The sequence below is a fragment of the Myripristis murdjan genome, chromosome 15, assembly GCF_902150065.1.
Source record: "Myripristis murdjan chromosome 15, fMyrMur1.1, whole genome shotgun sequence".
Lineage (NCBI taxonomy): Eukaryota > Metazoa > Chordata > Actinopteri > Holocentriformes > Holocentridae > Myripristis > Myripristis murdjan.
In genome coordinates, this window is record NC_043994.1 from 3,953,913 (window position 1) to 3,968,920 (window position 15,008).

At 42.2% G+C, this 15,008-nt stretch overlaps 1 protein-coding gene across 1 annotated transcript in view; it reads left to right on the top strand.

The window, feature by feature from the left end:
• Positions 1-15,008, top strand: part of fbxw4 (F-box and WD repeat domain containing 4) — a 38,738-nt gene that overhangs the window by 18,384 nt on the left and 5,346 nt on the right. Inside the window, exon 6 of the mRNA XM_030071384.1 lies at positions 6,042-6,107. Coding sequence (XP_029927244.1) covers positions 6,042-6,107 — 66 coding nt within the window. The remainder of the gene's footprint in view (positions 1-6,041; positions 6,108-15,008) is intronic.

The following is a 15,008-nucleotide window of genomic DNA, read 5'->3' on the forward strand; positions in this document are numbered from 1 at the left end:
TTTTAAATGTAAACTCATCAGTAATTCCTGACACACATCAGAACCACAACTGTGCAAGAGTCCCCACCCACCTGCACATTTAAACATCCAAGTTCAACGTCAGGTTCAGGTTGCTTTAGGCCTGTTCACCACAACATAGACCCCGACCCTCTGAAACCCACAGGAGGCAAACAGTCGGAGTCGAACACTCCCAATTCACTCAGTTAATTTTCATCATCAGATTATGACATGCATTTGCTGCCATTGTAATAACATGAAACTATTAACCCACAACAGACTGTTTCTTAAATGCACTATCAGGTCTGGGGTCTGAAGGCTTTCAGACCGATCTACATCACCATCATCATCATAGCATTTATTTACACAGCACTTTACAAAAATCTGAGGTGTCTCACAACAAAGTGGATTGGAAATAAAAGAATACAAGTGCAACTGGGATATTGGATGATTTATTGCATTTCTTTAAGAGCTTTTCAAACAATTTGGTACGAGAGTATTAACTTGCATTATTATAACGGTGCATTAAAATGAAGCTGGGGTGAGCAAGGATGTCTTTGCAAATGGAGATGATATGTGTTTTCTTTGCAAATAGAGCAGGAAATTGACATCCGATCACAAGTGGGAAGTCAAGATACATGTGGAGACACATTCTAATGCCAGGTGTGAACAGACATACTTAGAGCTGCCCACTTGTCACCCAAAACACACGTCAGCTTCACTGCCAGTCTTTGGTCCATTCATCAAATTAAAATAATACACTGCCATAAATCTATACCATTGTGAAAAAAAGACTACACTAGATGGAAGTTGAACATATTTTCAAATAAAAAATCCAGTCAGAGCAAATGTTTCTTTACCATTGACTTTTGTTAGGACACCATATATGGATGTTTTGGCGAACTTTGAGCTTTCAGATCTTCCCCATAATTCTGACATAGAGTTCTAACTAAACTGGTTTTCCTTTGCTCTTTTCAGTGTAGGAAGTCAGATTTATCCTAGTTCAGAGTTCAATGGAACGCTCCATTAGCGGTAAAATATACTTTTTATGAAATCAATTTAAATTAAGCTAAATGCAGCAAATCTTTAATTTTAACACACTGATCCATAGCTGGCATACACTGGCAGTCTGTAGTAGATAGATAGATAGATAGATAGATAGATAGATAGATAGATAGATAGATACTTTTTCATCCCGAAGGAAATTCGCAGTTTTTCAGCAGTATCCACAGATTACAGATTAAATAAATAAAAAATAAAGAATAAGATCTAAGTACAGCACACTAGAGATCTAGGTACAACAATTTGCAAAAAGCAATGTGCAAAAAAACATGTGCATAGGTGTATAAAATGTGCATAGATGTAGGTCAATGTGCAAATTTAGAAGAAATATACAGTATACACAGATGATAAATAGCAGTAAGCAATATAAACACTATAAACACTATAAGCAAGGAATATAAAAAAAATAGAAATATGAACAATTTAAACAGAAGTATGAACAATTTAAACAGGAGAGCAAAATAACAAGTGGTTGTTAATGTCAAATAGATCTTTGACTAGACCATTCAAAATTGCTGTAATATGGAAGTAATCAAAAAATGAAATGTGTTTCCACCGTTTTAGTGTTATCTTTCATTGTATTGTTTTGATGACTTTATATACAGAAGATACAAGGACGTTTATTGATCATTATACAGCAGGTTGTATAATGAAATTACAGTAGGTAGCTATAGTCAGTGCTATTCCAATAGCATCAATTGAAAATGGGAAATAAAAGAAAAAAATTACTTTCCATCAACACTAATGAATGCAGCAAGTCTCCAAGCATCATTTTTGAGACATTTATTCTTGTAGGCTTTCAAATAAAAGTTGTGGAGAACTGGGAAGTTTTGCATGGCCCGAAGATAGCCTATGTCTCGTCCTTTTTGCTCTTGCCAGGCAAAGCTATTGTTCAGGAAAACACTTCAGTAGAGAAACAAGGCAGCACACAAATCTCATTTTCTGTTGACAGCCGATGACCGTGAAAAGTTCAGCCGTGGCCAACTTTATTTTGCTGCTCTGCTGACCGCTCACACATCAACTGCATCTCCCTGGTTGCTCTGCTTGATAGGAAATGAACTGGCTTCCGGTTACTTGTTGATCATGCTGGTTGCGGTATAGAAGCACTTTCAGTTGCTTTTGACATTTTGTCATTTTTGGTTATGTTGTGTATTGCAATTTCAGTTCATCACACCGTTCATTCTGAAGCTTTATTTTCATTATGCAAGATATATATTATTTTGTGATGGGGAGGTTGGTGGCATTTGAACCTGTTTGGGTTACATATGCTGAGTTGCATTGGTTAAGGATCAGATTTGACTAAACTCTAAACCAATATTTAGAAGTGAGTGTGGCTTGGAATGTGCTGCTGATGTGATGTGTGTTTGGGACTGAGAACAGGCTTGGTTTGGACACAAGAGGTGTGCCTGTGGTGGTCTTGGGAAAGCGTGGTGCGCCCTGTGCGGTCAGTGTGTTGATTTGGAGCTAACAATGTTGGTACTGTTGGACTCAACTCCCAGCGGGAGCTCACGCACTCTGTTTGTGTGCGCGCCGGCGTTGTCCTCTGTGCATTTGTCCGTGCTGTTGCTTGTAGGAAGGAGTGCGCGCAGGAGAGCATGTTGTAAATGGGTGTGCATGTGTCTCTGCATGTTTGCTTTTCTCTGCTTCTGTGCGTGTGTGTGTGTGTGTGTGTGTGTGTGTGTGTGCCAATGTGGCTGGGTTCCCAGTGGGGGCTGAGTTAGTTTGTGTGACCCTGCCACACAGGCCCTTAGATAATACAACCAGCTGATGAGGTTACCCAAACGGCAGCAGAGGCCCAGCATGCTCCTAATGATGAGAGGAGGAGTGAGGGAGGAGGCACAGATAGGGGAATAGCAGGCAGACATTGAGTGTGTGTGTGTTTTCGAGGGGGGACACCTGCCCCACATTAGGCGAGAGAGGCTCTGACCTTAGCAGCTATAATATCAGTGTGAGCTCTGACCTCAGATCAGGCCTTCTTAGCGCTCTGGAAGGGTGAGGGAGGGAAGAGAGTGGAATTCATTCTTTCATTGTATGGCCCATCTCCCCGCCCTGCCTCCCCCACCGCCAGGGCCCACTGAGGGGTGAGTAATGTGAGCAATGGAGAGTAATAGGGTCCAGGGAGTGAGTGTGACCGTAACCCTATTGTATCCTGTGTCAGCCAGGTCAGAGGTCACCCACCACGCATACTGGTCCAGGCCCCGCCCAACCCGACTGGGCCGTAAATGAGTTTACCCAACACTAATTACCGGGGGCCTGCCAACGGGCTGTGCCGCTTAACGGGCCTGACAGCTGCCTCTGTGCCTCGCTTTGCATGTCCATAACCCCCACCACCGCCACCGCCACCCAACCCTGACCCCAACCCTGTCCGGTTCTACCACTTCCTTTCCACCCAACCTTTCTCCCATCCCACTCTTCGCCACTCCTCTTGGCAGGACATGCCATGTCTGTTCTTATGCCAGCAGCAACCTTCAGCCACAGCTCTGCTTGCCACCCTCTGGATGACAGGGTGCCATTTTTTATGTAACAGTCCCTGTAGGAAAATGATCTGGACCCCAAATGGAACCCCTAGTAGTTATATTCAATCAGAATTTAAAACTGACCTGCAGTGTTTCAGGGTTGTAACAAGCAAATATTTTCATGGTCGATTAATCTGTTGATTGTTTTTCCAACAAATCAAATAAACATTTCATCTATAAAATGTTAAAACAAATTGGAAATGCCTGTCCTACGTTCCCAGAGCTTAAAGCGTTGTCTTCAAATTGCCTCTCTGTCTGACTAGCAGCCAAAAAAACAAAAACAAAGATTTTGTAGGGATATGTAGAACACTACGCTCTTATAACTTTGGAATACCTTTTGATTTTATTCACAAAAAATCTGCAGTGTTTCTGTGAGGCACCTTTGTCAGGCAAGTGTGAAATAAGATAAACACAATGACACATAAAACTTAAACAATGGCAGTGCCAATCAAAAGATCATACTGTATATGGACACTTGACAACACATTGTTTACCATGTCTATTTTTGTTCCTAAGCATCTGCATACAGACAACTCAAGCGTCGACTTGCATAACTTACTTGCATTTTGTACTGAAACTACCAAAAACAACCAATTCACACACACACACTGTGTGTGTGTGAACCTGAAGAGCTATCAGAATTTCCCAACCTTGGGGTTGAGCCTCTAAGTGGGATGCCCTGATTATGAACACAAGGTCCCTGAAACAATCCTTGGAATTTTCTGGCACCAGGGCACTCCTACAGTGCTTACTTGTGGGGTGCAATCAACTCATTAGCAATGCCACCAATTTCTTTTTTATGCCTAAAAATTCCTAAAATCACATCCATCATTGTTACAAGCCAAACCAAAGGAATTATAATTTAAAAACCTGTTTGGATTTTTTTTTTTTTTCCATGTATGCAGGCCTATGGGTGTTTTTCCTGTTATTTTTAGTTCTTAGCCCAACCTTCTTTTACATAGGCAGTAATGTTGATGGGTTTTCAGTGTACTGACCCCCTGGGGCCCACAGGTGATCATTTGACAAATTGCAGTGTTAAACTCATGTTTGATGTTTTATGTTTGTATTGATACATATGTTGTACATGTATCGGGAAATTAAACATTGAGTTTACTGCACCTTTTCACATTTTAATGTAATTTTAGGGACGCAGGACTGCATAGGTGTGTTTTCTTAGCTTATGGAGAGGTAAAATTGAGATGGAGAGGGGAAGCAGTAGATGCTCACCCCGCCTTAAACCGCTCATACTGTAACTTAATTTCATTTGAGTGGGTCTCAAGCTGTTTCGGTTTCTATGACAGAAGCTGTTTCCTCCTTGAAACACTGAAGCTATTGAAGCTATTGAAGTCAATTTAGGATTTTTTTTTTTTTTTTTGGCATGGAAATGATCAAATTTAAAGTCACTGAATGCAGGAATACCGGATCAGCTCTTGGCCAGCTTCAAATGTCTATATCATATCAGCCTACTAAAATCCATACCAGTCAAATGTTATTGTTATCTACATATTATGTTATCTACTTGTTTGTACATTTATTTAATTATTTAAATATTTTGCTTCCTTGGAAACCTCTACCACCTCAGAGATTAACAGAGATATGGAGTTAAGTGTTTCTTACTACTTCTCTTAGTGTCTGTATCTCTGTATCTGAATCTTTTCGTCCAGGCAACAGCGTTTGTCAGTTGCCGTCTCTCTGTGGGTAAAAGGCGGGCCCTCCCCCCGTCCATCAACCCTGTAGGAGGGCCCTAAGCCCTGAGATTCAGGCCCGGCCCAACAGAAGCCCCCCTACCAGCTGGCACCCCTGGCCACCACCCCACCCTCTACACAGCCGCTAACACCCAAACACACCCCCATCACCCCCCTCCCACACCTCTCCTCCACTCTCCTTTCACCTCTCCCCGTCCCCTCCCCATGCGTCACATTCACCATGCATACCTAGACTGCTAATTCCAACCTGTCACTCCAATCAAAGGATCACAAGTGTTGTAGTTTTCTCTTCTTTTCTTCTGGTGGGAAACAATGCATGGTTTGTGGAAGAAGGGATGAGGGTGGGCAGGCAGGGTGTGATGCTATGTGACAGCCGGAAGAATCCTGTGCATTATTTATTTTATTATTATTTTTTTTTTAATTGTAAAAAATCCCAAATGAAGAACCACAGATTATTTTACCAGTGGCTTTGCAGCTGCTGTTACTGGCTTTAAAACAAAATCTGGTCAGTCTGGTCCAGTCAGTGTCATCTACCCCCGGCCAGCTATGATGGATATGATGCAGTTTGTCTGATTACATATTTCATGTAGAAAGATTATTTTGATGAGTCGACCTTAGCCTGAATTGATTCTAACGTGAGTTTGTTTGGTTTCCACAAAGTGTACATGAATGATTTTAGAAATGTTAATATGTGCCTTCAGAATCCCATCTTGACCAAACCTTACTCACTACTTCCCTCTCTCTCTCTCTCTCTCTGCAGCTCATTTGTAACTGGAACCGCGTGCTGCAAGAATTTCTCCCCTCTTCACATCTGGGATGTTGAACGGTACGTTCTGAAATGCCACAGCTTTTACACCTATATTAATAATCTGTATTTACCTTGAAGATTTACTGAGTGCATACATAGTTTCCTGCAAGGCTCATCTTCACAGTGGCACAGCTATGCCCTGCTGACATGCAGCTAGCCTTGTCTGGTGATTTCAGGTATTTTGCATTTTTTTTTTAAATGCAGTCACATGGGTTCATAACAAAATTTTGTGAAATCATCCATGCACAAATCAAGATTTGATTATATACAAATAAATGTTTAGATGAGTTGTGTGTTCTTACTTCAAAATTTACTTTAATTTGCATGGGATTAAAATCACCAATTAAAATCAGTCTGCTAGAACAACTGGGGATGCAGTGCCTTGCTCAAGTGCATTTCATTGGGAGTTCTTGAAGTTGGGGGAGAGCATTACTTCTTTGCTTCCTTCACACAGATTGTGCTTATCTGTCCAGTAGAGCTGAATAGTTAATTGAAATATATCTAAATCGCATTATTGCCAAGTGCATTGTCCAAATCACAGGAGCTGCAATTTTCTGATAAAGATAAAATGAGTGACAAAACGTTCTAAAAAAAAAAAAAAAAAAATTAAAATAAATAAATAAATAAATAAATAAATAAAAAACATAGGATGCCACAGAGATGCCCTGGCCTGCAAATCTTTATTTTCCAGATCTAAGAAAACATGTTGGTTTCATACAGATCCCAGCAAAAATCATCATCATTGTAATAGGTTTTTCAGTGAAAATGAAATCCATAAAATCCATAAAATTTCTGATAATTTTTCTTAATCATATCGTTCAGTCCTACTGTCCAGGGATTCAGACATATGGAAACAATCGCAGCATCATATAAATGGCAAAGAGCTAAGGACTGGTCAATTTTTGAGTGTTTCTGGAAAGTCTCTATCTATGGCAGATAACCGACTTGTCTGCACTTGTCTGTTTCTGCTGCTACAAAACTAAGCTGTTGGGTAAAGTTGTGATTCCACTAGACTGGTTAAAGGGATGTTTCACCCATAAGCCATGATATTTATATTAAGTATGCACCGTGTGCTGCCTCGAATCCCTCAAGAATAAAGTTGTACTTACAAGTTTTCATGGTAAACTCATGTTTCAAAAGTACTAGTCATTTCTGATGCATTAAGAAAAAGAGGGTCCATGCTTTTCCAATACGACAACGCTTTCAGCATCTCCATTTAAAAAGCTCACACTCCTCATGCTGTATAATTCATGCTGTATAAGTGTCCGGTATACAGTCATATGCTCATTACTTCCCCAACACACGTTTTTTTGTTACAATGATGCACACAGACCACTGCCGAAAATCCCCTCATGCACGTCCATGAAGGGTGTTTGGGAAGAGCTGAGCATGCAGCTGTATGGTGGACATTTAGATTACACTGCATTGCGTGTGTGAACTTTTTACACTGAACTGTTGAGATTGTTTCACTCTTTTTTCCAACTGGATCAGAGATGGTCACCGTTTTCTTGTAAAGTAAAATTTTCTTTGTGAGAGTTTCAAGGCAGCACAAGGTGAGTACTTGATTACAAATATCATGCATTATGGATGATGTAACCCTTTAAGATGAAACAAACCTTTTACTGAATTTACCCAACTTCACCACATTGTCACATACTGTACAGAGTTGCACTTTATGGTTGTCAGAGTTCTATTTGCTTTACAGTCCAACCTGCCAGGCTGTCCTTTAGGCTTCCTCTTCATCCGCCTCCTGCCTCTCTCTGTCAGTCAAATCAAACCCACTGTCAGTGAAAATTCAAGTCCTCATGATAGTCTTTGTCATCAGCCCTATGCACACCTACACCCGCATCTTGTATTCATGTCTTTCATATGTTTGCATCAGTAACTTTGGTTTAAAGCAGTCATGTCAAACTCTGAAGCAGTTTCCCCCTTTAGTTCACATTTGTTCTGGCAAATGCGAACACAGCAATCAGATAAGACCTTGTTGAGGAAGAGGTTTCTCGCTATGTGTCCAAACCAACTGTGGAGCTTCTTTTGGACTGAGTACAAGCACTGACCCAATCACGACCCCAGTTCCAACCAACCATAGGAGCACTGTGCATTCTGGGTTAAACACACTGCGAATTATGGGTTACTGACAAGCTGCACCCCGGACGAAGGTCCTTTCCCATAGCAAATTTCTGACCAGGGAAGGAAATGACTGCTCTCACATGTTTTTTGTTGATCACTTCAGAAATGTAGCCATGTGAAACATAACTGCGTACATGCAGCAGTCACAACTTTGCACTTGATTCAGACCAAAGCCAGTGGACTACAGGTTTGAAAACACCATGTGGAGCAGGGAGCGGTTCAAAACAAGGGGCCTCAGAGAATTCTTGCCTTTGAAAGCAGAGGCTTAAACCTGATACATCCCTGACAAGGCTGCTGTAATTCCCAGCTTTACCTGGGCCAATTAAAACACCCTGACACGACACTGGACACAAAACACTGCTTCCTGCTTCCAAATGACATGGAAATCTGAGCCAGGGGAAAGACCAAAGACAGACAGGGAGAGTGGAGGGGAACAGGGAGGCTAAGAGAAGGGATGGGTGGGCGGGTTATTTTTGAGGTTGCAGGTGTTGAGGAAAATTGACGTGGCTACAAGGTGTAGCAATGTTAAGACCTAGATAACGTGTCCTCAAAAGTCCAACTGTTTCTCTTTTTTTCTCTGTAAGGCGAAGGAAAAGCTGCCCTCCTTGATTTTCAGTTGTTACACCATGGCTGGAAAACCGCTGATAAACCATGCTCAACTTTCTCAAAATATTTGAGTTTATTCATATCTTATGGGCTCTCAGTGCCTCTGCTTATTCCCTTGTTTATGTCCCGCTTATGCTAAACATTTTCCTGTCTGGAGAGGGTACATATATGAGCGCATGCATGCAGGCACCCTGACAGGGGCGCACGCGCACACACACTCCTATTGTGATTTTCCATCTGATAATCAGCTCAGAGCTGCATACCAGGCTGGGAGAGGGCACACACAAAGATGGGTGCAGGGTGAGGGTGATGGGGGCGAACTGTTTGACACCAAATGTTTGCAGATACATTCAGCCTAAACGCTGTTTTATTTATGTCTACATACACACAACACACTTGTTAATCTGTGATGTTTTGCTGATTTTCAATGTTAACTGGCATTGAGAAGCATGAGTCAGATCACACTGTTTGTTGATTTCATATAAATGCACTTTCACCTTGTTCTGCTGATGGTGTCGATCTGTTTCTTTATCTCTCTAAATGTCACATTTACTTTTTATGTCTGAAATCATTTCATGATCTACTTTGTGTAAAAAAAAAAAGGTAAAATCAGGAGGTTGCACTGCTTAATATCAGTGATTTCACTGATTTCAAAATGTTCCTCCATGATTTATCCCAGAGCCATCAAGAAGCCATCAGAATCATTAAGATTCATTAAGATTGGGTCACACATAAATACATGTTGCAAACTGCTTAGCTACATCCATACACACACAGCCCCCCACGCCCCTCAGACACTGCAGACACTTTTTCCTCCGCAGACACACCACCATCAGCCCGTACACACCTTCCTGCAGTGACTACCAGCATAAACTCGGACCCTGCACATTAGTGTGACCGCATGTTCCTTTGATTCAGGACCCATCTAAGCCAAAACATCATAAACAAGACACTGTTACACCTGCAGCACCAAACAACAGCCAGCAAAACAGCTGCTGCCGCAGTCAGATTACAGAAAAGAAGACCGCAGAGCCTTACTGGAATGATTTGTCACATCCCATCGTGGTGGAAAATAGCAGTGGCACATCGAGATGTTTACAAGGTGTAGCAGGATTTTTTTTTTTTTTTTTAAGGGAGATGTATGGAGAAAAGGAAAGAAAAGTTACACAAGGGGTTTTCTTTCTGTTTTTATCCCACTTCTATAATGTTCGGGAATGAAATCAAAAGATCACTTTGCTTAAGAACATTATTCTATTAAGGACTATGTTGTTTTCCAATTGTTAATTAGAGCTCATTATTCAAGCAGTGATAAATTGAATGAAACACTGTTGACGCTTTTCATGAGTGACGAACCACCATTCTAGCCAGGCCCCATTAGAAATCACTTTCTCTTTGTTGATGCTTATAAGTGTTGCCATGCAAGTCGAAAACCTCCCCACTCGCTCGGGGGTGAGGATGGGGGCAATAAAGCCCAGGCCCCCATTCAGCCGTTGTGGCTTTGATTTTAATTTCATTTAACACATTCTCTTTTTCTCCCCTCCATTGCAATTAATTCTGTGTCTTTTTCATCTCGTTGGCACAAAGAGGCCTTATGATCAGCCATATAGAGGGGGATCCCACACAGGCAGCACCCCAACTTTTCACGCTGCCTTCGCTCATGGCTAAACACAGGAGGGGAAAAAGCATCAAAGAGAAAGGACCCTGACCATCACTCCAGACTTCCAAGATTCCCCCCTGTTCCACAAAAAAGGAAACCCCTTTTTTTAAACAATCAAATGGCCAGGGTAGGATTCCTGGCATTCCTGGCGCTGAAAAGGACAGGGTTAAATGTCTGTGTTGGGGAGCACACTCTGTTATACAAATTGAGGTGGCATTGTTTTTGCAGCGAACGCGTGTGTGTGACATTTTGAAGGTGGTCATTGTTGATCGGCCCCACCACCGGCTCCCCTCCTCTCCACCTTCTGTGCCAGGAAATCCTCACATTCCTTGCCTGGTTGTGTGCTGCAGTGAGCTCAGAGCTGCGGGGCTAAATTGGGTGGACGTGCAGCAGGTTGCGTGGCTCCCCTCTGTTTGTTTTAGGGACTGAAAACCCCAGCAGGGCTCCCTTTCTCTACCTGTCTCATGGCTTTTGACGGGAGGGCCTGTTTCCCAGCGCGTCCTCAGGCTCCAGTGTAGAGCACAGACTTAACCTTACAAGAGCCTCCAACCACTTCTATCACAAAAAAACACACACACTGCTTTTCTTTAGCTGTCCCTACTAAAGGAGAATGCCCTTTTTTTTTTTTTTTTTAAACGTCTGTCAATTCATTAATGATTCTTTTCACAATCTGTGTGTGTGTGTGTGTGTGTGTGTGTGGCCCCTAAAGCCAACCTGACTCCTGCAGTGAGACCAGACAGGCTTAAATCAGGACTTAGACCCTGTGTGTCACACAGTCAGCAGCCCCTTCATAACAATCAGTAAGTCTCTCCCCCCTAGGGCCACTGGTCAACCCACCTCTAAAACTAGCTGCAGTGGTAGTTTCCATTTCAATCCAAACTGCTATATTCTCAACTAGCAAGCAGAGGAAGCCAGCGCTGATGTCAATGGGGAAAAAAACAGCAAATAAAAAACAAGGTGGTAGGCCCAATGCAAAATTGTGGTCATACATTATACATAAGTCTTGCTGTTAGAATCCAATTCTGATATTTTTCAAAGTACCATTCCAGTGATTTTGAATGTTTGTCCCATTTACTACAATTTACCCACATCACAACAAACCACTTTACAAATCATGCGGGGGTACTAAAGATTTTTATGACAGATAATCAAAATCCCTCAATTTTCAAATTTGAATTTTTTCATTTTTTTTTATAATGCTGTGCTTGTGAGGTTAACACAGTCATGCCATTCATAAACCACAGAACTGATAACTGGCACTAAAAAGCAAACATTTCCCTGGGCACTGTTTTCTAGTGGAGGGGTCATTACACTCTATCAAATTTCATGTAATCAAAACACAAGAGTGCTGCTTGATTTTGGAAAACTAATGTGGACAACTTTATTATGGTGATGGAATACTGGTGTGAAGAAAGTTTGAAGTCTCTGAAAGTTCATTTTCATAGTGTAGTGGAATGAATGGAAACCACTGACTGGATAAAGGTAGGAAAAATGGCATTCCAGTTCTAAAATACGATTCTTGCTTTGTGAAAAGAAGCAGAAACGTGAAGTTTATACATTTTGCAGATAGTACGCTAGACATGCAAAACCACTGGTATTGTCCGTTAAGTAGTTTTAGTGTGTGAGAGAGGTTTGATGGCATAATGTATCGTAACCATTCTGGGCCTAGAAGCTTTAGTTTCACTTGCTGCTCTGCAGTTTGAGTGGCAGTGGCCAGATCATTGCTGTGAAGGCAGAGCAGAGAGGAGTTTCTCCTAGTCCCTGTCTCCACTCGTGTTTCCTCTGTCAGCTATACTGCCCGTGTGATGTCTTTTGCAGGTCAGCCATATCCCACAGGGCCCTTTCTTGTTTGCCACTGACCTTTGAACCTCCCACTTGTCCAAACGTTAGACCTCACCCTCAACGGCATGCCATGACAGCAAACCAACCATAGAAATGCATTTGCAACTCTTGTAATAGACCGTACCTGGTTTTTATTGCTCTGAAGATCTATGGGCCAATATCAATAAGTACGCACATGTTTCAGTGACCTGCTCGCTGCCCAATGCCACACTAATTCACATCAACGGAAACTCATAGAATTGTTCAGTTTTTGTTTTCCTCATACTGTAATTGTAGAGAATATGACCAGCAATGTCTTAAATCTTCCCACATGAGGTACCACACGACCTGACCACTCCCATTGATTTGGCGATGATGACAGTAACAGTAACTGACACGTGCCACCCTCTGATTTCTACCTGTAATGGTTTGTACTCTCAAGTCATCACCAACTTTTTTAGGACAAAGAACGTGTGACAGTTATGACTCGTCCACCCTGCAATCTTACAGTCTCCATGTGACACTTCCCAGTCAGGCATGCTTGAGGCCAGACTCAGGTATTTAACACTATGGACTCAGACAAGTGATAGAATGGACGCTCAGATCAGAAAATCGCACCGCCGCTCGCTAGCAGATACAGTCATTTTGACAGATTACACGCTTATGCCTCCATCCTGTAATCACACGCGGCCCCATAAAAGCCAGTGACCTAACAATTTGTGAATCCCTGCTGTTTTGCACCGCTCACCGGTCCATCGCATGGTACTATTACTGACTTTAAGATCCCTGCACAGATGTCAAGACTGCTTTTATGGAAACCTGGCCTCTTCTTTTCCTTTTTTTGTCCTCCTCTCACATTTGGGTGTTTTTGACTTTTTTTTGTTCAGAAAGCCCAGCAGTGTAATCATTTACCATCTTGTTTATGAAACACCATAGTCAGGGTTATGAATTGATGATCTCTTTTTAGGCTGAGCGGTAGTGCTGTGATCTTGACGAGACATCATTATTTAGTTATGAATGAATGGGCTCGTACCCCTTTGGCTTGAATGAGTTTCTTTTTGTGTGGCATGTGCTAAGCTCCTTGGTTTTAGTGGTAAGGGGAAAATGAGAGGTCGCTACCCCACACAGACATAGACTGAGCCTCATCACGGACCCCCATTGGCCCAGTCTTAGTCATGAGACCCTGGCACTGAGAATGCTCTCACCCAATAAGGCGCCCTGTGGGGAAAGCCCTGGTCCAATAAGAAGGCCCCCTGGGGTAAGGCTGGGGGATTACCAGCCTGACCCTACGGATTGAGCTTCAGGGCGAGGGAGGGGGGCACGAGTCGAAGAACCGGGCCGCTCTGTCGCCAAGGCCAGCGGCCTCCTTTAAATGGTTGCTACGGGGCAGGTATCAAACGTCTGAGAGTCGCACACAGTCACGGTCATGGAGGGTATTAAATGGCAACAAAGAGACAGTTATTCTGCAATAATCCGCCCTGCTGAGTGCAAGTTATTGTCCAATAATCAAGAGGCGAGGAGCAAGCAGGACAGAGCTGTGATCACAAGAGCATGGTGCTGCATGGAGCTGTACTCACACACACACACACACACACACACACACACACACACACACAAGTCACACCACATCAACCTTGACACACAAACTTGATTTATCACGTGCATACACACACCTTACCTCTTTGTTTCTCCCTCTTTCTCTCTCACACACACTCACTGATGTGTTTCCTCAGTGTAAGGCCTCCCTCACATCGAGCTGGCTTCAGTAATCCAGTCTCAGTGCTGAGGCACAAACACCACATTCTCCTTGCTGATGCCACTTCCAAGTAAACAAATTTGTGTATCTGCCAATACTCGGTACCAATCCAATACAAACATGTTTTCTCTGCAATAACATCACACTTATGAATATTTTGTATGACTGGACTATGGTTTGACTTTGGCTGAATACCTAAAACCATTACCAATACCAAATCTATGATTATTATAATTCTAACAATACACTCTGTTGGAGCTTTATTTTCACCCAAAAACAAACTGTGGTAAGCAAGCATTGGGCTGTAGGACCTGTTTTCCTTTTGCATTGTTAGAGTGGCATGCTTATTTGAGCACAGCACATGGGCAGTTAGAAACAGTTGAAGCGTAATTTTCCTCTGTGGATACCAGCATAAGTCTGTGCAGTGATGTATGTTTGTTAATGTAATGATTTTTAAGTTGAAGACAAAGACCATGAATGAATGGATAGTTGATTCAGTGTTTTGGAAAGATTAAGGGTTCCCCTTGCGCCACCGGAGGTTCCCACCCCCTAGCCTCATGAGATGAAACAGTTGTTTAACATTACCCCACAACATATTGTGCTGACGCTCAAAAATGGGTGTAAGATTTCAAAACTTTTAATTCTCATTGGAATCATTACTTTACACGAGTTTTAATTTTGCTAGTTAGTTATGGCTAATGCAAATATGAGATGAGGATGCTATTGCATTTTATGATTAGTATGTAGAAAAAAATCATTTTCCTTTGCTGCCACTAACTACACAACTGGTTAAGACTGAGCAGCAGCAAATCTTTCACCACGGCTTCACCATAACTGTTTGACTAGTAGCAAAATATGGAGTCATTGATGAGTATGAATATGAACTGTGTGTGAGATCCCCTTTTTTTGGTGCAAACCATGGTGGAAACGTTTATTGGCTTGTATAGGT